General features: G+C 43.4%; 1 protein-coding gene across 1 annotated transcript in view; it reads left to right on the top strand.

Annotated features, from left to right (window-relative positions):
* Positions 1 to 26,361, top strand: part of sptbn4b (spectrin, beta, non-erythrocytic 4b) — a gene marked incomplete at its 3' end in the record, with an annotated part of 130,562 nt that overhangs the window by 47,558 nt on the left and 56,643 nt on the right. Inside the window, exons 19-24 of the mRNA XM_080505456.1 lie at positions 6,285 to 6,525; positions 7,625 to 7,783; positions 8,607 to 8,737; positions 8,873 to 9,098; positions 14,543 to 14,745; positions 17,292 to 17,382. Coding sequence (XP_080361582.1) covers positions 6,285 to 6,525; positions 7,625 to 7,783; positions 8,607 to 8,737; positions 8,873 to 9,098; positions 14,543 to 14,745; positions 17,292 to 17,382 — 1,051 coding nt within the window. The remainder of the gene's footprint in view (positions 1 to 6,284; positions 6,526 to 7,624; positions 7,784 to 8,606; positions 8,738 to 8,872; positions 9,099 to 14,542; positions 14,746 to 17,291; positions 17,383 to 26,361) is intronic.

Here is a 26,361-nt window from a genome sequence, read left to right as displayed (position 1 = left end):
TAAAAACAATTTGTCATCATCTGGAACATTTTTTTGAGTTTATGTGTCTAAAGTATCACTTCACATAAATTGGACACCTTTATTGTGAAAGGTGTTGCATTGTGTGACCTCTACAGATGCATTAATTAATTCTGACCACGGGTGGTTTTGAATGTCATTTTTGCCAATCTAGTGTTTTTAGATCAGCCTCTGTTACTTTTCATATTTATACTTTATACTTTACTTTATACCGTGCCCGATTTTTTTTTTTAAACTGTGAAAACCTTTTCCCCAGTGGATGAGAAACTCAGTAGCCTGTAGCAAAACGGGACGAACGTCACAACACGTGGCAGCACGTAATTGACCCTTCTAGAACTCAGAAGGTAAACAGGAAGTGCCGTTTAGTGCGCGTATCGTGGTGGTCTCACGGCTGCGTTACGTTTGATCACGTCACGGTTTTCACAGCAAAGCCAAACAAGGTGTACGGTTGCCGTTTTCATCACGTTCGATTGCGGCTTGTCTCGGCGTGTGACGGTCTTGTGGACCCGACGCGTCGCGTTCCACTCCGGTCTGCCGCGCCGAGCACGGTCTGGGGAGGAAGTCAGGCTGCGGTGGGGGGGGTTCATTCCAGTCTGAGAACATCAACCACAGAACACCTTCTACAAGGCTCTGCCACTGAAAAAGAACTCAAGAGGTATGGACGCACCCAGCAAAAGTCTCAGGATTACCGTCACTTTTAGTGGCCCTTTGGGGCAGAAACGTGCTTTTAAAATGGCCCGGCGTCCACGTTTCATCTAGACCAGGGGTCAGCAACCCGCGGCTCTTTGGTCCCTCCACTGTGGCTCCTGGAGCCTCGGTCTCACTGCAGTTCATCCTGGAGGGACGTAAGGAGGCAAAGCCACCCAGAGCGCAGTCCCGCTACAAAGAGTGGAGTAAAATGTAGGGTCGTGAACCACGCAGTGATGTGACGTCATTACAACAATAATGGCATGAAGAACGTAGAATTGCGGCTCAACTGGTGTCTGAAGCTGGGAGCTTCCTGTGCCTTTCACAGTAAAACTGCTGCGCTGCGGAGCGCCGACAGTTCCAGGAGGTTCATTGCAGACTTGTTGAGACTGACGGAACATTCTAGTGAATTACACAACAACTACAGGACATTAAAGACACACCATCACACTCATGGTTCTAACAATCCCAGATCTCCCACATTTATCTTCCATTTTAATCATGTGTAGCAATAAAGGAGCTGAGAGCTGCAATGCATTATGGGAGTTTCTGTTTGTCGTGTTTTAAATGTATTTATTGGGGGTTATGTTAGGTTTGTAGTGTTGGTAATAATTGTGTTGTGTTTTTGTTGCTTAGTTCATGTAGTTTAGTTTATTAGTTGTAAGTTGTCAACCAGCAGTGAAGAAGGTTTTGTGTGTCGTGTCCTCCTGGCATGGTCTGCCGGTGGGACTGTCAAAATAAAATGTGTGCGGCTCTCTGGGTGTTGTGTTCAGTGGGAAACCAAATGGCTCTGTGAGCATTAAAGGTTGCCGACCCCCGGTCTATACGAAGCCTTGACAGAACGTGAAAAAGGTGCCAAATCCCACGGCGCACTACGTCTCAGACAAACAAGCAGCTGCCGGGAACATTGTGTAAACCTGGAAAAATCTTTTTATGTTTGTTTAGTTTGCAGTTATTGAAAATTAAAAAAAGGGGGGTCTTTCTGTCAAACATTTAGTTTACCTTCCAGAAAATGTACATGTGCAGATATAACTGTTGTGATGAGCACACAGGGAAGTAAGAAGTCTTAAAAAACGCTGTAGTTTGCATTCCAGGCCACAAGTTGGTGGTGTGCTTTTATTTTTTTTGTAATGAAATCACACACACACACACACACACACACACACACACACACACACACACACACAATGTACCTCTGCTGACCCAAATGACTGTTACATTTGGAGTATATTTGAGTTGGAGGGACACCATTTCATTGAATGAGCAACACAAACACTGTTGTTGATCTTCTGAAGTGCAAAACACTATTGACAACGAATGCAGTGCACATTTTATTTCTCTGTTCAGATACTGTGGATAAAACCGTTGTTGTTTGGAAGGTGTTTTGAAAAAGAGTCTTTTTTATTCCTTTTTAATTTCCTGTGTTAAACTTTATAACATTTCTGCATACAGCTAGTACACAATGGATTTACTTTTGTTTTGTGCCAGCAGATTTGTTTTTTAGAAACTAAACTATGAACAAAAATATATCCTTCTTTCTATTTCTCCATCCTTTTCTCTCTTATTTAATTCCAGATGATAAAATGTATATCGATACTTTTATACATTTTTCAGGGTTTACTAAAGTACTTCTGCTTCCGATACGTCATGCACACCCCTATCCATGTATCTACACACACACACACACACACACACACACACACACACACACACACACACACACACACACACACACACACACACACACACACATACGCTCAGACATACTGCTACACACCTGCACATTCATTTGTCTTTTTACATACAAACATATATACACATGGCCATACATTTAGAGTCCTGAGTTTAAGAAAGACTCGTGAATTCACCAGTATCAAGTACCTGGGCTCATTGTCTAATAATCCCAGTCCAGTCGTTCTTTTACTTTCAATGAAACAGAAAATAATCACACCGATACCATCATTTCATAAAAGGTGAAAAAAGAAGATCAGTTATGTAAACAAGCAGTCAAAATGCCGGAGACCGAAGTTTGACTTTTTTTTTTCACTTTAAATTTTTTGCCTCGTAAAACCTCCCTGGAGTTTCCACCGAATGAAGCCTCAGCTTGACGCTCTATCCACTCTCCTCTTCTTTGTCCACATCGAACAAAATCCACAGGACACCTCGTAAAGTTAAACAGTTTACTTCTTCAAAGAAAACCAACAAAAGGGTGGTACAGACAAAAATGTCCAAAGGTTGTTCCAAGTTACATAAGTTGTCCGCTAAATCCGATCAGTATCACTCATCCAAGGAAAAAGAGCCAAAAAGAAAGAGAGAGAGAGAGAGAGAGAGAGAGAGAGAGGTCAAAAAACCGTGCGGCTCCACTCTCACCTGCCTGACTCCCTGTCACAGGTAATCCCCCCAAACTCCACCCCCCTGGGAGCATCAACAAACAATTAAAGTCCTAGTGAAATGAAAATTCGACCTCCAAAACACTCTGGCTGTCGCTTCTCGGGACATTTTTTATGCTAACTGGCCTCAAGGGTAAAATGTTAAAAATGGCAATCTGCGAGAAAATAGCCGATAAACAGCGATATTTCCGCTGCTGGGCGGAGCTTCTGACAATAATAGAGTGATGTCACTGGTTGGTGACGTCACTCTATTGTGACGTCACAGCCACTTGAAAACACCAAACAGTTATCCATTTCCAAACATTGCAAATAACACATATATTAAACTTTTATCCACTTAAATTAACCACAAGCATTTTAAATGATTAACCTATTACATTATTGCCCATTTGAACTGAAATACCTGTAAATGCTCCTCCTAATTCCTTCTAAATTAAATAACTCACATTTCTGCTGTTTTAGATCAACTTAAATGATTTATCTTTTTAACCAACATCAATGAACTGTATTTAGGCTCCTACACTCCCTCTCTCTAATCTCTGATTTTCCAGTGAAGACAAACACTGGTGTAAACGTTTTTAATAGACGGCTGAGTGATCTGTTACACTATTTCCCGTTTTACGTCACAGCCGCCCGAACATGTTTCATTTACTTCCTGTCCGTGTCGACTCTTCATTAAGCAATCAGCCATTCGGGTATTCAGTGACCTGAATCCTCAGAGATTGCTCTTAGTTTTCTTATTTAAATGTCAGAGTTTGTTCTTTCTGGAGGCAGATTTTTTTTTGGGGGGGGGGACTTTTGCGCGCTCTGCAGGAAAAGACGAAGCTTTGCTCCTGTGATCTCTGTGTCCCGAGTCCATTTTGGTATCTGTTGACCATTAACGGTTCGCCCTGGCAGTCGAGTCCACGAGTCTTGTGACCTTGGCGCTGTCGTGTCGCTCTCAGCGTGGCCATCTGTGCTGGCCTCCTCATTCAAGATCACGCCAGCCGCGAGCTCTTGTCCCAAATATAAAAACAACCGTAAACAAAACAAAAAAAACCGATGCCTGTCTCTACTCATCGCACTCACTGGTTTTAAATATTAAAGTTGTGTTCTCAATGTTTGAGACGGTCTCCTTCTGTCGGTATTAACGATGCAGGTCATTATACGATATTAAGAAACAATGATTGACAAACGGTTGAGCAGATAAAGAAGGACAAGAACATTTGTCTGCGGTCGTCTATGATTTATCTCAGTGTTTTTCAACCACTGTGCCGCGGCACACTGGTGTTTCCGCGAGATCTAGTCAGGTGTGCCGTGGGAAATTATCCAATCTCACATTTTTTTCTTAAAAAAACATTTGCTCTCACAGCCGACAGTGTTGCAGAGTAATCATGTATAAATACTCTCCGCCAATAGATGGCAGCACAGAACTTTGCCGGTGAAATAGAAACTGACAGACGTCAGTGTGGTTCATCTCCACCTCCTGCTCCCATCTTGTATCAAAGTACTGTCAGTGACAGTGAGGGAGAAGTTTTTGAAAAGGAAGAATGTGAACCAGGATCTCAGCTCTTCATCCATCAGGTCCAGGTTTCACACTGAGGGAGTAAAACTTAAAAAAGAAATTGGGAAATACTTTTTTTTCTGTATTTATTTGATTCCTGTTGATAAAACTTTGATGAGAATGACTTTATATTGTTAGTAGAGGCTACAGAGTTTCACATTTTAACATTTTCAGGTGGTGGTGTGCCTCCACATTTTTCCAAAGAAAAAAGTGTGCCTTGGCAGGACGACAAACATTAACAGTAAAAAAACAAACAAAAAAACCCCACTTTCTTCTCTGCTTCAACCTTTGGAAAGAGAACGATTTAACTAGTTATTGTGATATACTGGCTTTTTTTCTTCGGGGGGGGGGGGGATCATTTATATTTTAGTAACAAAATCCCACTTTTATTTGATTTTGTCTTTTATTCTTTAAAGGGACATTTCTCTTAGACTGTTCCCAGAGAAAACCCACAAGGCAGAACAGGCCAACAGTGTGCATCAAGGTTCCGGTTGGACTCGCACCGGGGCCCGCTGCATTGTGAGGCGAGAGCGCTCGCCACTGTTAACGCGGTTAAAGAAAAAAACACGTGGAACCTTTTCGCAGAGGTGAAAGTGAAGAATTTCACACATTTTTGTTTTCAAAAACACTGATGAATTAGTCATTTGTTTTGAGCTTTTTGGTTTTTTTTGTTAATAATAATTGCACTCGGACAAATCACTGAAGATGTGGGCTGTCTCCACCAGAGTTTTTCCTGTAGACTGTCCCCACAGCCACTGACGTTGGATTTGCCATCCTGCTTTTTTTTTTACCACCTTTGTTTTGCCATTGATAAGAAAGGCGTTTTGGCTCTGAGGTCAGTGCCACCGGACTGTTTTCCTTCCTCTCGTTGAGACTGGCATTACCTCATGACCGCCGCAAAGATCTGTGTGTGCGTGCCTGCTGCGTGTGTGTGTGTGTGTGTTCCTTGGCTGAGCGGGTGTGTGTGTGTGTGTGTGTGTGGAGACCCGCTGGTCTGGAGCAGATTCAGGGGAACATATTGTATGACGATATGTCGACGTGAGGAGCAGACGAGTCCTGGACTGAGAGCATGAACACGTCTTTACAAGCCCAACAGACCCTTTAACAAATTAGCAACCAACGTGACTCCAACCCTGGCAGAGAGACGCAAATATGTACATTAAAATAAGCATGGATTGAAGGTTGAAAGCATGAATGCAAATATTACAATATAATATAATATTACACCTCCTGCTACCATCTTGTGTCAAAGTACTGTGTCAGTGACAGTGATGGAGAAGTTTTTGAAAAGGAAGAATGTGAACCAGGATCTCAGCTCTTCATCCATCAGGTCCAGGTTTCACACTGAGAAAAAATTAAAAAAAGAAATTGGGAAATACTTTTTTCTGTATTTATTTGATTCCTGTTGATAAAACTTTGATGAGAAAGACTTTATATTGTTAATAGAGGCTACAGAGTTTCACATTTTAACATTTCCGGGTGGTGGTGTGCCTCCACATTTTTCCAAAGAAAAAAGTGTGCCTTGGCTCAAAAAGGTTGAAAAACACTGGGTTATACAATGACACATGTTCCCTGACGGTAAGGCGCCTCCTCCACCACCTCCTCCTCCTCCAGCTCCTCTCATTCTCTCCGTCCCTGTGACCCAGGTGGAACAGCATCGTGGAGCTGGTGGAGCAGAAGAAGGACCAGCTGGACTCCATGTTGCGGCTGCAGAATTACCTCCTGGAGTGTGCCGAGATCAAGTCCCAGATCCAGGAGAAGAGAAAAGCCATCGACGCCACCCAGTATGTGGGCAGCGACCTGGGAGGAGTCCTCGCCCTGCAGAGACGCCTCTCCACCATGGAGGGCGCTCTGTCTGTGCTGGAGCCCAAACTACTGCACCTGCAGGTGGGGCGTTGACGAGAAGGAGGGACTGGGACAGGAAACATCGGATTGTCAGAGAATTAAGGAAACCCCCGTTTTTGCCACTTGAAAGAAACATAAATGAGAAAACTTTCACTCACGTTTAGCAAAAATCTCTTGGTAAATCATGAAAATGATGGGATTGTAAATTGAAATTATGATATATTAAGTCAAAATTATGAGATACTAAGTTAAAATGATGAGATACTAAGTTAAAATGATGAGATATTAAGTTGAAATTTTGTGACATTAAGTCAAAATTATGAGATACTAAGTTAAAATGATGAGATAACTCAAAATTATGATACTAAGTTAAAATGATGAGATATTAAGTTCAAATTATGAGATACTAAGTTAAAATGATGAGATATTAAGTTAAAATCATGAGATACTAAGTTAAAATGATGAGATATTAAGTTCAAATTATGAGATATTAAGTGGAAATTATGAGATACTAAGTTAAAATGATGAGATACTAAGTTAGAGTTATGAGATATTAAGTTAAAATTATTAGATTAAGTCAAAATTATGAGATATTAAGTCAAAATTATGAGATAGTGAGTGATACTTTTTGAATTTCATTGATTTTTTTCTCATTGAATTTTTTTTTCTCCTTTTAAGTGGCAGAGATGGGCTTCCATACATAATACTATTTTACATGATATATTGCCTGTTCAATGGCACTTTTTCCTTTCACTGACTGCAATGTTTCATTTATCTGGGCATGCTCTTCTTTATAGGGTGTTCATGTAGTATTTCATTCATATATTTTGAAATTCAAAGTTTCAACCCTACCAGAGTGGTAAAGAATTTTTAAAAAGGAACTTAAAGAGGGTTTACATTTATGTCCCCAATCTGTTGTGAAGTGTTAAATTGGCCATAATCACACACAAAGTGCAACATTAACTGCCTAAAATCGACACTGGAGTCTGATTGCGTCGTCGGGTAATCTACACCCGTCTTTTTCTTGTCCTCGATAACTCCCCCAGGCTGAAGGACTCCCTCACACATCTCTGATTTGCCGTCCCATTACCGAGCACAAAGGAAGAGACGTCACGGTTTGAGTGGTTTGTTTTTTGTGCAGGAAGAAGCAGAGCATCTGGCCACTGCCCACCAGGGCCGGGCCATCGAGGTGCTGCTGCCGTTCGATGGGCTCAGTGTGGAGTGGGAGGAGCTGAAGCGGACCCTGCAGGGCTGCGAGGACTCGCTGATGGTGGCCAGCAGGCTGCAGAGCTTCATACAGGTAGAAACACAGCAGGCAGACATCCATCAGCGGTATTCAGCCGAAGGGACTCTCGAGAGGCGTGGATCAGTGTGTCAGTGTTTTGTCTTTATGAGTTTCTCTCCAGACAGACTGCCTCTGTTCTGCGGTTTCAAACACTTGAACTTCACGTGAATTTCAGACGAGGCTGCTGCAACGCTCGGATGAAGGTTCTGCCTATATGAAGATAGAGCAATAAAATCTATTTTTTTATTTCTGTTTTAAAAAAGAGGGAAAAATCCACGTGCAATACATTCAAATAGGAGAATCTAGATGGTCTGCATTTCAAATCAGCAACTGAAAATCCACAAAATGATACTTGCTTTATATATATGTATATAAAAAAACATTCAAATTTCCCGACTCCGTCTTGCAAATGTGAAGAAAAACTTCTTCAAAATTCAAACCAAATTTGAATTTTTAGATGCGGCTGATTTTATATTGGTCAAAAAACAGAGAAAGTATCCATTGAAACCGTGGCACGCGCGCGTGTGTGTGTGTGTGCGTGCATCACAGGAGAATGTCTGAATGTACAGTAACTTCAGCGAGAAAGAGCATTGTTCCTTTCAGAAAACAAAAAACCTCTGAACGGATGACGTAACTCCAAACACCTGCCAATGTACACTAATTCATTTATAAAGCACCAAATAGAACACTGGTCATTTGTTGGCACTTTATAACGGAGAGAAAACCCCAACAGATCCACGCGCGCGAGCATGAGAGACGGTGGGAAGGAAGAACCCGGCTCAGAGGTGCCGCTTGAAGTGTTTTTGAATCCCGTGCGTTTGTGTCTCCGTGGCGACAGGACCTGGACTCCTTCCTCACCTGGTTGGTCCAAACGCAGACGTCTGCCGCCTCCGACCAACTCCCCAACAACCTGGAGGAGGCGGAGAAGCTCATCAACAAGCACGCCGCCCTGAAGGAGGAGATCGGACGGTAGGCGCACACTCGGGTGTCACCTGGTGGATTTGAACCAGCAAACCCCCCCCCCCCCCCCCGGCGTTTTTAGCGCGCGCAGCGTAACGGGTGCGACGAGAAGCACCGGCTTCATGCGTGTGGTCCGTGGCGCAGGTACGAGGAGGACTACGAGCGCCTGCAGGCCATGAACGAGCTGCTGGAGTCGGAGGAGGCGCCGCTGCCGCAGGCCGCCCTGCAGCAGTGGCTGCAGAAGCTGGACGTGGGCTGGAACAAGCTGCTGGAGATGTGGGAGAGCAGGAGGGACGTGCTGGTGCAGGCGCACATTTTCCACCTGTTCCTGAGGGACGTCAAGCAGGCCGAGTCCTTCCTCAACAACCAGGTGAGGCGAGCTCCGGGAAACCGTTGAACCGCTAGAATGATAGAAGAGAGACAACCCCCCCCAGTATCGAGAGTGATAATAGTCAAAACGGTCAAGATTCTTGCGCAAGTCCAGAGGGTGAAGTTCATCAATCTGCGAAGTTCTTCCCTCCGCTGCCCGCTTTTATTCCCAACGTTGAAGTGGGCGGTTACGTTCTCATTCCATGATACAACAAAGCGAGGTTAACACTGGTGTGTGTGTGTGTAAGTACGTTTCTCTGTGAGCTAAGAAGGTAGGAACGCTATAAGGTAAGATATTCCTCCAGAGACCTTGAAGACGTCTCAGAGCGGCGATGTTAAAATATCTTCTCATCGGTACAAGGTACAATGACTCGTGGCCCGGCAGGCATAAAGCAGCGAACAACACAAACATGCATGAATCAATTAACTCCCATTACACCAAGTACTAATATTTAATATAAAGTACAAATGTACTTATCAGAAACGTTTTGCCGAAAACCTTAATAATGTCATTTTTATTTATTTTTTGTCCTTTCTCGAACATGTATGAAGTTGCTGCTTTCATATTTTCTCTGTATTGAGATCACGGATGGCGACAAGTCGCCTGAAGCTTCTATTATTAGATTTCATGGGCTCTTTTGTTTTGATGGTGGCAGAGCAGAAGACACCGGACACAAATAGAACTGTCATTTATAATGTGCTGGGGATTCTAAACTCCTAAACAGATCCAGTACGGAGAAGAGAAACAGCCTGGACTCACTGCAAAAGCCCCTGTAGCGCCACTTTAGCTTAGCGAGTCTCAGTTCTGTCAACTTTCCCTCCCGATGTTGACGTGTTGAGAGGGCTGAGTGCAGACCGGCCCGCCGGTGGCCTGTGGCCTCAGCAGGGGGCCGACCGGACCGGGTGTCTCGCTCCCAGCATGCCGAGGGAGCGAGCGAAGTCTTGCCTGTGTGCCGGCGGGCGCCTGTTTGTGCAGCTCGTTTGTGGTTTGTGATGTCGGAAGGCTTTTAGTAACTCTAGATCCACATCCAAACCTCTGCAGCCTCACGCGGCTCCTCAGCTCCTCTTTTAGACATTTTCTTTTCATTTATGCCACACTGTTTTTCAAAACGGGTCTCATGTCCCGGATAGAAACAGCCAAAACAGATGGATTTAGAATAGAATAGAATAGAATTTTATTCCTCCCCCAGGGGGAAACACAAACTTACAACAGCTCGCGGTAAAAAGGTGCAGAAATTATAAAATTAAAGAATTAAAATAAAATATGTAAACATATGTAAATATCTAAACAAGAGCAAAAAGAGCACAAAAAATAGAATAAGTAAAAATAAAAAATAAAACAATCCAGTAAGAAAAGAAGTCCTCTAAAAATAGAGTAAATTGATATACACACAGTGTAGATAGGTATTTGCTAAAAATGGGGAAAAGAAAAAATTGACACAAAGAAAATACTGGAAAAAAAGAAAGAAAGAAACATTATTAAACAAAGGAAAGAAATAAAACTGAAAAAAAAGTAATGAAAAGAAAAAGGGGAAAAAAGGAACAAATATTGAAAAGACAAATAAATTAAGGAAAAAAACTGTAATGATACAAGAAATGAGATGTTTTTCCTTTTTCAAAGTATTAAAGATGATTTGATCACTTAATAGTCTAATAAGATTATAATTTCAAAATGTAATAACTGCAGTGGATGACGCTATAACGCATAAACAGAGCCGCTGCTTTACAGCTTTTGTTTATGAAAAAGTAGGGCGAGTGGATGGAATCGTCATCATATTCATTCGTGGATTATTCATACCACACAACACCGTTTCTCAAACACAGATATATAAAAATGTTTTACAACTGTGTGATATTATTGGGAAGTTGTTATGACATCGGTTGTATTACATTGAGAATGGCCAAAAGTGTTTGTGAGCCATTTTCAGGTTATTATTATTATTATTATTATTATTATTATTATTATTATTGTTTTTGTTTTTGTTAGTATTGTTGTTTTTATTATTGTTGTTGGTGTTGTTGTTTTTTTATTGTTGTTTTTATTATATCATTATTATTGTTGTTATTATTATTATTGTTTTTGTTGTTGTTGTTGTTATTATTATTGTTTTTATTATTATTGTTGTTTTTATTATTATTGCTGTTTTTATTATTATTGTTGTTTATTATTATTATTATTATTGTTATTATTATTATTATTATTATTACTACTACAATTTAAGGTATTGTCCAGTGCAGCACAGACCTGCCTCTGCAGTCTGCAGGTTCAGCTTTACATTGGGAGAGGTTTGTTTCCGTGCCTCCACCCTGAAATGTCACAGGCGGAGTCGACCCTGACTCGGTGTGTGTGTGTGTGTGTGTGTGTGTGTGTGTGTGTCCCGGCACCCAGCGTCTCCTCGGGTTTGCGGACATGTGCGGCGGGGACGAGCTCGCCTCGCCGGGCCCGGAGGGGCAGATTTCGAGAGAGCGGCGTTTCGCCTTCGATCAGCGTCAAAGACGACTCGGGCCATTGATCTCTGTCTGCTTCTCCTCGTTCGCTCCCGCTGCACCTTTAATGACTTTTCTCTGCATCCTCAGACCACATGCAGTCAAACATACTTCTAGTGTTAAAGTTCTAGTGAAATGTAAAACACTACTTTGCAAAAAAAACGGTAGTTGGGGTTCTACTTATAAGGTTCCTCCGACTCTGCCCCACCACTGTTGTCACATAACAAAGTTATTTGAATTTTGAATCTCCAGCCGAGGAAGTTGGGGGAATCCTTCGTGAGCGTGACGTCAAGAGATGTGCAGATCTCCATCTGTTGTGTTTATATTGACTTTCCCTCTTAAATATCCAAGTTTAACAGTGTTTTGAAGTTCTAGAGGTGCATTTTATGAGCCTTGACGAAAGATTGAGCCTGGAAGAGACCGAGAGAGGAGAAAAGGAGCACAGGCGGCGGGAGCGGCTAGCCGTTAGCTCGGGCGGCTAGCCGCTAGCTCGGGCGGCTAGTAGACGATCAAGTAATACCTGGACTCATCTTCGGTGATTCCGCGCAGTCGGAAAAGCGTTTCGATGTTCCAGACGGGGTCACCGATGGCAGAACGACTCATTCTGTGTCTTCTTCATCAATCACTGGGTTTAAAATGATGATGATGATGAAATATGGTTAAATTCAGCCTCTTCGTGGTCAAAACTCTGATCCTCCATAATGTAAACACAACTTGGGCGTGTGCACAACCAGTGACATCACTCTATTATTGTCAGAAGCTCCGCCCAGCAGAGGAAATACCAACGTTTATCGGCTATTTTCTCACAGATTGCCGTGTTTTAACATTTTACCCTTCGGCCAGTTAGCATAAAAAATATCCCTAGAAGCGACAGCCAGAGTGTTTTGGAGGTCGAATATTCATTTCACTAGGACTTCGCTCTCAAAGCCACCTGATATTTCTGGCTCTTAAGAAGCTGACAGGGCAAAAAAAAAAAATTTTTGTTTTTTTTTCTTCCAAGAGTAATGCTTCTTCATCTCCACTGTTGCTTGATTAAGCATCAGTTATCAAACTGTAAACACTGTGGTTGTGACAGTAACTGTTTCATGTAACTCCTGTCACGTCTCACTGTCAGTGGCTTCAGCATTAACACTCTGCAGCCTCAATGACCAAACCAGATGCTTTGACTCACTTTCTACCACGCATGATTAGTTTAGAGACGCAATATTTGACCTTGAAAAGGAGGAGAACGTATCTGATGTTTCATGACTAAGATTCAGAACATTGGGAATCTCATTCTGGAGATTATTTCGTGGTTTGAACTTTTTTTTCATGCTAATGCCATTTCTAGTTGTTTTCGCTGTGTTTAGACATTGTGTTTGACATTTGACTTTATTTCTTTCTTGTCTTTTCAAGTGATTTCACAATTGTTCAGCACCTTCCTCCTCTAACATCAGATTATAGAGCATCTTCCTCCTCTAACATCAGATTATAGAGCATCTTCCCCCTCTGACATCAGATTATAGAGAATCTTCCTCCTCTAACATCAGATTATAGAGCATCTTCCTCCTCTAACATCAGACTATAGAGCATCTTCCTCCTCTAACATCAGACTATAGAGCATCTTCCTCCTAACATCAGATTATAGAGCGTCTTCCTCCTCTAACATCAGATTATAGAGCGTCTTCCTCCTCTAACATCAGATTATAGAGCGTCTTCCTCCTCTAACATCAGATTATAGAGCGTCTTCCTCCTCTAGCATCAGATTATAGAGCATCTTCCTCCTAACATAAGATTATAGAGCCTCTTCCCCCTCTAACATCAGATTATAGAGCGTCTTCCTCCTCTAACATCAGATTATAGAGCGTCTTCCTCCTCTAACATCAGATTATAGACCATCTTCCTCCACTAACATCAGATTATAGAGCATCTTCCTCCTCTAACATCAGATTATAGAGCATCTTCCTCCACTAACATCAGATTATAGAGCATCTTCCTCCTCTAACATCAGATTATAGAACATCTTCTTCCACTAACATCAGATTATAGAGCATCTTCCTCCTCTAACATCAGATTATAGAGCATCTTCCTCCTCTAACATCAGATTATAGAGCATCTTCCTCCACTAACATCAGATTATAGCGCATCTTCCTCCACTAACACCAGATTATAGAGCAGCTTCCTCCACTAACATCATATTATAGAGCATCTTCCTCCTCTAACATCAGATTATAGAGCATCTTCCCCCTCTGACATCAGATTATAGAGAATCTTCCTCCTCTAACATCAGATTATAGAGCATCTTCCTCCTCTAACATCAGACTATAGAGCATCTTCCTCCTCTAACATCAGACTATAGAGCATCTTCCTCCTAACATCAGATTATAGAGCGTCTTCCTCCTCTAACATCAGATTATAGAGCGTCTTCCTCCTCTAACATCAGATTATAGAGCGTCTTCCTCCTCTAACATCAGATTATAGAGCGTCTTCCTCCTCTAGCATCAGATTATAGAGCATCTTCCTCCTAACATAAGATTATAGAGCCTCTTCCCCCTCTAACATCAGATTATAGAGCGTCTTCCTCCTCTAACATCAGATTATAGAGCGTCTTCCTCCTCTAACATCAGATTATAGACCATCTTCCTCCACTAACATCAGATTATAGAGCATCTTCCTCCTCTAACATCAGATTATAGAGCATCTTCCTCCTCTAACACCAGATTATAGAGCATCTTCCTCCTCTAACATCAGATTATAGAGCATCTTCCTCCTCTAACACCAGATTATAGAGCATCTTCCTCCTCTAACATCAGATTATAGAGCCAAAAAGCACTGAAATATCACCAGTTCTCAAAGAGTAACTGGTGACGGACATCAAATTGTCACACACACACAAAAAAAAAAAATCATTGGTACCTTGCTTTCTGCTTTGAGTTCCTTGGTAAAAGTACTAATGGCCGTCGGCCCTGGTCCCTGCAGGAGTCGGCCCTGGCCCACGTGGAGCTGCCCGCCACGGTGGAGACGGTGGAAGCCGCCATAAAGAAACACAAAGACTTCACCACGGCCATGGAGCTCAACCTGCACCGCATCAAGGCCGTGATCGAGGCCGGGGAGAGTCTGATCAGCCAGAACAACATCTACTCTGAACGCATCAGGGAGCGCATCGACACCCTCGCCAACAGGTAACACACACACACACACACACACACACACACACACACACACACACACACACACACACACACACACACACACACACACACACACACACACACACACACACACACACACACACACACACACACACACACACACACACACACACACACACACACACAGTAGAAAGCTCCCAAGCAGAAGCTGATTTTGTCTCAAAAAATTATTAAAAGTTGAGTTTCAATTGACAATCACTTGAAAAATATTTACCATATATGAACGCATGAGACGCTGAACGAGACATGTAAAGAGGTCAAATGTGGACGTTTCTTTTGAAGCACAGTGAAAATGTAAAGGCTGGCTTGTTACAGCCCAAAATTGTTAGAATATAAAACGTAGTAAAAACCTGAAATGTAATAACTGGTCAATAATGTAACAAGACCCTGCGCCCAAAACTGATCATTAAAAAAAATAAATGATAATAATGTTGCATATTTTCCCCTGATATTGTAATAATTTTACTATATCATAAAGTGAGTAAGTGATTTATGGCTTGGACCTGAACTGCTTTAATGTGAATAACACTAAAAAGCATGAGATCTTTACGTTTGGACTATTCGTTTTTACCTATTATCTATTTAGAGTTTATGGTATTTATGTGTGACTGCTGTGAGCCAAGTCATTTAAAATCAAAAAATCAATTTCACCAATCGTCAGTGCAAAATACTGTATAAGCATCAAACATATCACAATCACATGTAAATGATTGTTGAAACGTTTTGCATCATTGACCAGTTATTACATTACATTTCAGGTTTTATTACAATATATTTTATAACTATTTGAGTCGTTGTTACATATCAGGCTCTGACGAAAATCTATTTAAAAGTGCATTTAACATTTATAACTATATTATTTTGTAAAGACACTCCTGGATTTATTATTTTGTCCACAGTGACCATGACAATGTCTCGATACCTTCAGTCTTCAGATAGATAGATAGATAGATAGATAGATGGATAGATAAATAGATAGATAGATAGATTGAGAGACAGATTGATAGCTAGATAGATAGATAGATAGATTGATAGATTGATATGTTGAATTAAGAAGAAAACCAGTAATGTATCTAAATAGGAATAATAAAGGAATAATAAAGTATTTCTGTTCAATCGTCCGCTCTCCATCAACAGCCAGCTAAAGCTATAGGTTGATTTAATTATAAAGCGCAGAAAATCTCAGCAGCTGCTCAGACACAATACAGCCGCCACCAATAAAGAGGGTGAACCAGGAAGAATAGAGTCTTCTATATTTATATAAATGAAACAAAAGAGTGAAAACAGAGCTGAGGGCAGAGCATGAAATCTTTATGATAGAGTGTGTGTGTGTGTGTGTGTGTGTGTGTGTGTGTGTGTGTGTGTGTGTGTGTGTGTGTGTGTGTGTGTGTGTGTGTGTGTGTGTGTGTGTGTGTGTGTGTGTGTGTGTGTGTGTGTCACAATAGCGATAAATAGAACCATATGGTTTTTTCGAATAAAATTTCCATAAATTAACACATGAGCTATTTATTTCCACGTGGACTGATAAATGAACATCATGCATCGCTGTTCTCTCCACTGGCAGGTTTCTGGTCCTTCAATGAATTGTCTTATCATAATTACTTGAATTAATATTCTTTAACACGGCAGAGTGCGAACCTTTTTTTTTTCCCCAAGGGGCCACAAATGGAAAAAACAATATCAGTCGCTAAGAGCCGGGCTGCTGACTTCATGTATTAAATCAAATAAAGTTTCTGTTCCCAAAAAAAACTAAATCCAGTGAGAAAACACATCATTTATTTTTTTATTTTTTTATTTTCAGAGTATCACAATGCATATATACATACATGCATTAGAAAATGATATTTGTTGCTGTGCATCACGAATGTAAAACAATCATAACATTGATGCATTTGAATACAACAAGATCTCAATACTCAATATTTTTTTTTTTTTTACAAAAACAGGGATGTATAAAAATAAAATACAAAAATACAAAGTTCTACATTTTTCTGGGGAGACATTCTGATACTTGTAAAGGTGTTTCCCTTCAGGTACTGTCGGCAGGCTCACTGTTTCCTATCGCTATGACGGAGACAACCTGTGTTTTTTGTCAGTCAGTCCTATTTTCAATATTGCTCATCCCGTCCCTAAAAGAGACCCATCGTGCCCACATCATTGTCAATTTGTCCATTTGTTAATTAAGTGAATATGTCATTTTTTCCATTTGATATATTTCGTTCACTGTGTCTATCCATTCACTCACTGTGGGGGGCTCAGGGTTTGTCCATCTTCTTGTGATGTTTTTCTTTGCTGCTGTTTCCATTAATCTAAATAAATATTTATTCAGGTTTCCAAGGATGTGAACATCTCTTCCCAGGAAGAAAGTTTTAAAATGATTAGGCAGCTTTGTTGAAAACACATCATTTAAGCACAAGTTGAATTACTGAAGAGAAACAAAGAATAAACCTCATTGTTGTCATTGGGGTTTTTTGGAGAGTTATTGTGAACTAAAGTGTGACTTGTGATCCCGTCAGGGGAAACCAGAACAGAGAGCTGGCTCAGCAGTGGCTGGACAGACTCAACACCCAGTGGGGACTTCAGAGGTTCCTGCAGGACTGTCACGAGGTAGGAAACACACCCTTTTTTTTTGTTAAATAGAAATGACTTGTGGTTTGTTTGTTTTTTCCCCATTCTTGGTGGGAAAATTGTCAATGAAAGCAAAAAGAGCAGAGGCCAAAAACCACGGAGACGCGAGTGTGACTGATGTTATATGACATTGCCGTGCTTTGGAACACACGGAGACGTCCTTGATTGTCGTTGTCGTGTCGAGTTTGTGGCTTCTGCCACTCAGCTTCAACCACAGGAGACACGTGTCCACGTTTTTTTCGTTTAGGGAAATGGGATCAATCCTCTCAGGATACCTCGTATGCTACACGAGTCCCAGGGATGTCGTTTCACCATCTTTTATTTTTTTGCCTCTTATACAACTTAAAGGCCTAGTGAAATGTAAAACACTACTTTGCAAAAAACGATAGTTGGGGTTCTACTTCTAAGGTTCCTCCGACTCTGCTCCACCACTGTTGTCGCATAACAAAGTTATTTGAATTTTGAATCTCCAGCCGAGGAAGTCGGGGGAATCCTTCTTCGTGAGCGTGACGTCAAGAGTTGTGCAGATCTCCATCTGTTGTGTTTATATCGGCTTGTTTCCCTCTTAAATATCCAAGTTTTTACAGTGTTTTGAAGTTATAGTCGGCGTTTTATGAGCCTTGACGAAAGATTGAGCCTGGAAGAGACCCGAGAGCGGCTAGCCGCTAGCTCGGGCGGCTAGTAGACGATCAAGTAATACCTGGACTCATGTTCGGTGATTCCGCAGTGGGAAAAGCGCTTCGACATGATCCAGGAAGCCGTTCTGCCAAAAGTCAGGAGCCTCAAATCCTCAAAGGTGAAAACTGGCGGCTGCTGAGGCGAGGAGACGAGGACGAATGGTGGACGAAGCGTCTTCTGCTTCCTCAAACATGTTCCAGACGGGGTCACCGATGGCAGAACGACTCATTCTGTGTCTTCTTCATCAATCACTGGGTTTGAAGTGATGATGATGATGAAATATGGTTAAATTCAGCCTCTTCGTGGTCAAAACTCTGATCCTCCATAATGTAAACACAACTTGGGCGTGTGCACAACCAGTGACATCACTCTATTATTGTCAGAAGCTCCGCCCAGCAGAGGAAATACCAACGTTTATCGGCTATTTTCTCGCAGATTGCCGTGTTTTAACATTTTACCCTTCAGCCAGTTAGCATAAAAAAATATCCCTAGAAGCGACAGCCAGTGTTTTGGAGGTCGAATTTTCATTTCACTAGGACTTTAACTCCAACCGGAAAACAAGAAGCAGAAGATTTAGTTTGTAACAGCCACAACAGTGATAGCGTGAACACAACCTGGTTATCCCCCATTGTGGTGTTGGTGGTTGCCATGGGCAACACACAACGGTTACGAAAGAGGCTGTGAAGAGTGATGAAGAAGTCGTGCAAGTGGGGGGGAAAAAAACAACAAAACAAGATCAAATGTTTGGTTGCGGCTACAGGAGCTTAATTTTTAAACCCTTGAGTGGAATCGTGCAAACTCAAAATGCAGGAAAGGCTCCGCGCAGCGTGGAATCGAACAGGAGATTTTTATCGCCGTGAGGCAAGAGTACAAACTGCTCTCCCACCGTGGGGTGTACAACTTCGTAAGAATGTTATATGCTGCCTACTTAAAGTTGTTTTCTATCTGTTGTGCGAAACACCATAAAGGAATTAAAAAATAAAAATAAAAAAAAAGTGCCGGCAATGCCGTGGCGCCATGTGAGTGCAGTCACGTGACCGCCGGCTCGCTCTCTTTCCTGCAGAGTCACCGGCTCCTTCCTCCGCCACTAGCCTTGTTTTAGTTTCTGCAACTTTCTCTCTTTGCCTTCGCTGAATTATTCAGCAGCACACTTCCTCATCACTAATTCAAAGGGGGAAGAGTGTGTGTGTGTGTGTGTGTGTGTGTGTGTGTGTGTGTGTGTGTGTGTGTGTGTGTGTGTGTGTGTGTGTGTGTGTGTGTGTGTGTGTGTGTGTGTGTGTGTGTGTGTGTGTGTGTGTGTGTGTGTGTGTGTGTGGTTTACAGTGTGTGAGCGAGCCTGCGTCAGTGTGTAGGAACCTGAGCTCTCAGCTGGCAGGGTGTGTTGGTCTCTTCAGGTCAGGCTGCTCTCCCCTCACACACAGACTTTGGGCCAATCCCAATTCTCCCCCTTAGCCCTACCCCTTACCCCTTCCCCTTTGAATTGCACATTCACAAGAGTGTGAGGGGTGTCCCATTTCTCTACTGTGCAGAGGCGGAGGGGTGAGGGGAAGGGCTATTCACCCCTCGAAACGGAGCGTTTCCAGATGCACACTTTAAACAGAGGGGTAGGAGGACATGGCGCCGAAGGACGCGCATTTCACATATAGACGCTTCTAAAGTTATATAAACCTGTTGTGTTTTATACTAGTAAGAACGGCAGTAGTCCTGCCATATGGAGCTTCCGTGTGTATTTGTTTCTTAGAGACGGTGTTTATAACATTTTATTATTACACTGTAGAGCTCCAAAGTCTTCTAATATGGTGTTTTGAAAACAGGGACCCCCGAGCAAACAAGGAAGGCGGAGGTGGAGGGCTAAGGGGGAGGGGTACAAAATTGAATTGGGATTGGGCCTTTGACACCAAATCATCAGGTTGTACTGTTTCATCTCTCGTCTGCTTCATGTTTCGATCAACACACGTCTTCATGTAGCTGTCCTCACAGTGGCTTCTTCTTCTCCTGCCTCTCAATTAAGTCAAATGATCCATTACTTTAGTGTCAGCCTGCCATTTAAATGAATTCTTCTGTCAATGTTGTAAATACGAAACTCGTTTTTTTTTCCAGAGTTTAAGCGTATTCTTGCTCTTAAGCTCACAGAAGGAATTATTTCTTTGTTGAAAACTCTGATTTCTAACCTCCAATGTGATTGAAACCTTCTCGTGAAACCTGATTCTCGCAGCCACTGTCACCAACATAAAACTAAAGACTTGGACAGGTTACTGCATCTGCTTTTGATTCTGTAAAGTGTCTTCTTCTTCCGGCTTGTTTCTAAATGGTTTGAATGTATTATTGATGGCAGCACAGAACTTTGCCGTTGAAATTTAAACTTAACAAACGTCAGTCTGGTTAATCTCCACCTCCTGCTCCCATCTTGTATCAAAGTACTGTGTCAGTGGCAGTGATGGAGAAGTTTTTAAAAAGGAAGAATGTGAACCAGGATCTCAGCTCTTCATCCATCAGGTCCAGGTTTCACACTGAGGGAGTCAAAATTTAAAAAAAGAAACTGGGAAATTCTTTTTTTCTGTATTTATTTGATTCCTGTTGATAAAACTTTGACGAGAATGACTTTATATTGTTACTATAGGCTGCAAAAGGTTGAAAAACACTGATCTAGATAATAGAATGGACTTCCAGTAATACCTGAAGGTGGACTCAACATGGGCGACACTTTTTTCTTTAATTGTGCTTAAAAGTCCACAGTGCTTGTCACAGCAGAATGAACGACAGTCTGATATTAACACAAAAAACGAAATATGCACGTTATGTTTTTTAAATGTGAAAATAATGATGTACATGCAGGTTTGCAGGTCTGCATTCAGTGATGTGCAATAAGTGCATTTTAATCACTAAATGGTAAAACCTTGAGAAACATCTATGTTCTCTGTTCTATTCCCCTTTAGTCAAATTTGGGATATGACAGTCCTGTGTTGCAGTCCATTTCAGAATATATGTAAAAATGTATTTTAAACACACCATTTTTATCTGGGCACCCACACGGCACGGCGCTTTAGGATCCCGAAAATGTGTCTTTCTTTTTAACATGGCTCAGCTCTGAGGTGTGGACGGCAGAGACGCTCATTAGTGGAAATTATAGTGATTATCATCAGAATTATCATCAGAATTATCATCAGAGTTATGGGATTATGTCTGAGGCAAAAAAAAACAACACACCCTGTACAATAAAAAAAAATTAAGTTGAAGGAACCTAATAGCATTAGTTATGAAATCCAGTTTCTTGGTTGTATTCTGTATTGATGCGTTCCTCTCCTCTGAGGAGAAACTCTTTAGGTTTACACTCCGTCTCGGGGGGGGGGGGGGGGGGGGGGGGGGTTTGCTGGTCTGGGGTCTTTTTTTTTGGTCCGTTTTTCACAGCAAGAGATGCATTCAGCTCAAACTCTGTCCGTCGCTTCACTGTAAGCCATTTTCTATGAAGCTCTCTTGGTCTGTTTGTTTCCTTTGGACATAAGTGAAGTAAATGCTGATTCATCTATTTTTAGATCCCAAGAAAATGTTATACGCCTTAAAATCAAGAGTGGGGTGTGTGTGTGTGTGTGTGTGTGTGTGTGTGTGTGTGTGTGTGTGTGTGTGTGTGTGTGTGTGTGTGTGTGTGTGTGTGTGTGTGTGTGTGTGTGTGTGTGTGTGTGTGTGTGTGTGTGTGTGTGTGTGTGTGTGTGATAGACAAGTGATCAGTCCGAGGTTTAACCTGCCTCCAACCCCAGAGACCTGCGATGCTGATTGGATGAATTTAGCATTTAGCAGGATAGAAGATGGATGGATGGATGGATGGATGGATGGATGGATGGATGGATGGATGGATGGATGGATGGATGGATGGATGGATGAATTCACGATGGGGAAACTACAAAGAAGTTATATTTTGTCATTTTGATGGATTATTAGAGGATTTATATGACAGTCGACACCCTGCAAAATCTGATCTCCTCATCCTCTCCTTCTCCCCCCACTCCTCCTCATCCTCCCCCGCTCTTTCTCTCACCTCTATTTAGCCTCCCTCTTTGCTCTCCCTATCCTCCTCCTTTTCCTCTCTCTTCTCTCTCCTCCTCCTCCTCCCCCGCTCCTCCTTTTCCCCTCTCCTCCATTCTTACATCAGACCTCTGTCTCCTCCCCTCCGCCCGTTTACTCTCATTCATCCGGCGCCTGATGCGCGCTCACACACTCTCCTCCAGTTCAAGTCATTTTCATGAGGGGCATCGGGCTGTGACCCCCGTGACCTCTGCAGTGTGTGTGTGTGTGTGTGTGTGTGTGTGTGTGTGTGTGTGTGTGTGTGTGTGTGTGTGTGTGTGCGTGCGTGCGTGCGTGCGTGCGTGCGTGCGTGCGTGCGTGCGTGCGTGCGTGTGTGTGTGTGTGTGCCGGTCGGTCTCTACCTGTCTACTCGGTGGTGAGTATCTCACAAATACCAAATTCAGTGATCAGGATAAATCCCTCCTACTGGTACCGCCTCCGCTCACCCCCACCCCCACTCCTCTCTCTCTCTCTCTCTCTCTCTCTCTCTCTCTCTCTCTCTCTCTCTCTCTCTCTCTTCGGTGCATGCTGGGAGTGTGTGGGTGTGAGCAGGTGTGGAGCGTTGGAAAAGTTTGAGTGTGAAAACTGGTTTTCTGCACTTGAATCTTCGGTGTTTTCTCCTCCCCTGGTTCCTCCTCCCCTGGTTCCTCCATGTGAAGGTAAGAGGAGGTTCATTCATCACCTTGAAGGAAAAGAGTTATTTGTGTGAGTAAGTGAAGTGTTTTGTTGGAGGAGTGACGCAGGAGGGCTCGCCTCCTCCCTCCATCAAACAAGGTGTTGGGGTGGTGGCTGACCCCCGGTCCTCTGTGGAGGACGTTCTCCTCGCTGTAGGGGACGTAGTGGGTCATATCAATATTTTGTATGGCTCCAGGATGAACAAGGCCGTGGTGGCTTTTCTCCGTGAGGAGAAGATGGTTCACTCACTGGTGGAGCAGGGAATCATCCTGGAGGATCAATATGTACCGGTGTCCCCGCTGTTTGTCCCGTCCACCCGGGTCACTGTGTCCGGGGTTCCCCCGTTCCTCCCCAACCAGCTGCTGGAGAACCAACTCACCCGTTTCGGGAAGTTCTCCGGAGGCTTTAGAGAAATTAAACTAAACTGCAAAAACGACAAACTGCAGCACGTCCAGTCGCTCCGCCGACAGGCGTTCATATATCTAAATGACCCGGAACAGACGCTGGAGGTGTCCTTTAAAGTGAAGGACGGAGACGGGTACTACACCCTGTACGCCAGCTCGGGGAGCATCAAGTGTTTTGAATGCGGGGACGTCGGACATAAACGTCTGGCGTGTCCGCACAGAGAGCAGCCGCTGCGCTTGCTGCCGCTCCGCAGGCGGCACCGTGGGGTGCGCCGCGGCCGGGGCCGGAGTCTGCGGGTCCTGGGTCTCCCGGTGGACCACGGTCGGAATGGCCGACCCCCGGTACCAGCGCTCCCGCTGGGTCATGGGTAGGGGCTCCGACCCCGGGCACCGAGGCGGCGCCAGAGCCACAGGCAGAAACAACGGAGGTGGAGGAGGTGGAGGCTGTAACCAGCTCTCCACAACAAGGAAAAAATAACAAGAGGAAGTTGCAGGATGACAAGGAAATAAACACTGACAAGAAAAATAAAGAGACGCACACTGTTGATGACAATGGACTGATAGAGACTGAAACACACACTGAGCAAACTTGCACACACATACACACACCCTTTCTGGACGAGACTTACGGACGACAGTCAGTAGACGTGAAAGACTTTTTTTCGGACGTGGACAAATTTATTAATTCTGTGCTAAAAATCAATAAGCAGGCCAGCACTGAGGAACTCAGCAAACAGAAAAGATTCCGGCTAAAGAAACTCCTGACAAAACTGAGGAAGGAAAGGAGAGGGAAGACTCCTTCCTGAAATACACAAGTAACATGGCTCTTATTCTGAAGGTGGTCTTCTCTAACTGGTGGTGGTTCACTGTCCTGCTCTTCTTCTCTCTTCTCATGGAGACTCTCAGGGTGGCTACTCTCAATATGAACGGAGGGAGAGACAGAGAAAGGAGAGCACTAATATCAGAGCTGTGCAAGGACAAGAAAATTGATGTCCTCCTCCTCCAGGAGACGCACAGCTCTCTTGATAATGAAAGAGACTGGCTCCTGGGCAGGAGAGGGGAAACCGTCTTCAGTCATGGCACTAGTTTCAGTGCAGGAGTCGCAGTGCTATTGTCACCCCGCCTATGTCCTGCAGACATTTCATCCTGCGAGGTGGAGCAGGGCAGGGCTCAGGTGGTGCAGGCAAAAATATAGGAACCAAGTTCATTTTCATTAACATCTATGCCCATAACACCGGGGCCAACCGTGTTCGACTCTTTCACAAACTAAACAATAAACTAAAACAACTTAACAGCAGCTCTTTCACAATCATAGGAGGAGACTGGAACTGCACCACCCATCCAGACTCTGACAGGAACCCACAGGAACCACACCCACCATCAGTGTCCGCCCTTTCCACCCTCATAACTGAAAACGACCTCTTAGACACCTGGAGGACCCTTCACCCCTCAGTAAGGCAGTACACCTGGGTAAAGGCCACAGACAGCAGGGTCAGTGCAGCCAGACTGGACCGGATCTACATCAACAGAACACTTAATAACCGTCTGGTCCAGTCCTCCATCACACCGGTAGGTTTCTCTGACCACCACCTCCTTGTCACAGATGTCTCTCTACAAACACGCCCACAGCCTCCTCCATATTGGACCTTTAACATCCAGCTCACTCAGGACACTCTCTTTTGTCAGGCTTTTGCCGTCTTCTGGACCCAGTGGAGACAGAGGAAACTGGACTTTGTGAGTTTGGCCAAATGGTGGGAGGTGGGGAAAACACAAATTAAACTCTTTTGCCAGCGGTACACTGCTCACAGAAGACAAACACAAAAAAACCATCTCCATCTACTAGAACAGGAAATTAGTACACTAGAAGAACAAATCACTAAAGGGACTGTCGGCAATACAACACTACACGAAAGGAAGAAAGCGCTAAACACTTTCCTCCATACGAAAGCAAAAGGGGCTTTACTAAAAAATCAGATCACCTCAATTAAAGAAATCGATGCACCGACCCGCTACTTCTTCAAACTAGAGAGAAAACCCAGGACAAACAATATGATGACACACCTCAAACATAGCAATGGAACAATAACAACAGACCCTGCTGAGATGAGGAAGCTGGCCATCAGGTTCTATTCAGACCTCTTCAGCACAGAGACATGCGACGCTGGTGACGTGGCCAAGATCCTGGAGGGGCTCCCACGGCTGGAGGAGTCCATCTCAACATCACTGGAGTCCGGTTTCTCCTTTGAGGAGCTAACCACGGCAATTCAGCAACTTAGCTGTGGACGGTCTCCCGGGATCGACGGCCTCCCAACAGAGTTTTACACCAGGTTTTGGAGTTTACTGGGGGAAGACCTGTTCGTAGTTTTTAACTCCTGTTTGGACTCGGAACTGTTGCCCCAAAGCTGCACGAGTGCCGTCCTGACCCTCCTGCCCAAGAAAGGAGATCTGGGCCTTCTAAAGAACTGGAGGCCAGTGTCACTCCTCTGCACGGACTCCAAAATAATAGCCAGATGTATTGGTAACAGATTTGAGGGACTGTCTGGACAACATCATTACAGTGGGACAAACATACTGTGTCCCAGAGCGGAGCATCATGGACAATATCTTCTTGATTAGAGACACTATTGGCATTTCACACTCGGAGGGGCTACAAGTGGGACTGTTCTCCATCAACCAGGAGAAAGCTTTTGATAGAGTTGATCATCTTTATTTATTTATTTAAAACACTTCATTCTTTTGGTTTTGGAGATAAGTTTATTTCTGCAATTAAACTGCTTTACACAGGTGCCACTGTATTGCTGAAAGTTGGAGGGGGTCTGAGCCGACCGGCCCCTGTTCAGAGGGGTATCCGGCAGGGCTGTCCCCTGTCCGGGATGCTGTACAGCATCGCCATCGAGCCCCTTTTGGTTCAGCTCAGGAGCAGTCTACCAGGCCTACCAATCCCAGGAAGTGGGAGAACTGTGGTGTTATCAGCTTATGCTGATGACATAACAGTTTTTATAACCCACACAGCAGACATCCAGACCCTACAGAATAAACTCACCCTATATGAGAAGGCCTCCTCAGCCAAGGTGAACTGGGCCAAGTGTGAGGGGCTCCTTCTGGGGAAATGGAACAATCAGCAGCCAACTTTACCTGCTGG

This window comes from Blennius ocellaris (assembly GCF_963422515.1).
Source record: "Blennius ocellaris genome assembly, chromosome: 2".
Classification (NCBI taxonomy): domain Eukaryota; kingdom Metazoa; phylum Chordata; class Actinopteri; order Blenniiformes; family Blenniidae; genus Blennius; species Blennius ocellaris.
The sequence above is the reverse complement of the archived record's forward strand: the minus strand, read 5'-3'. Positions and strand labels throughout refer to the sequence as shown.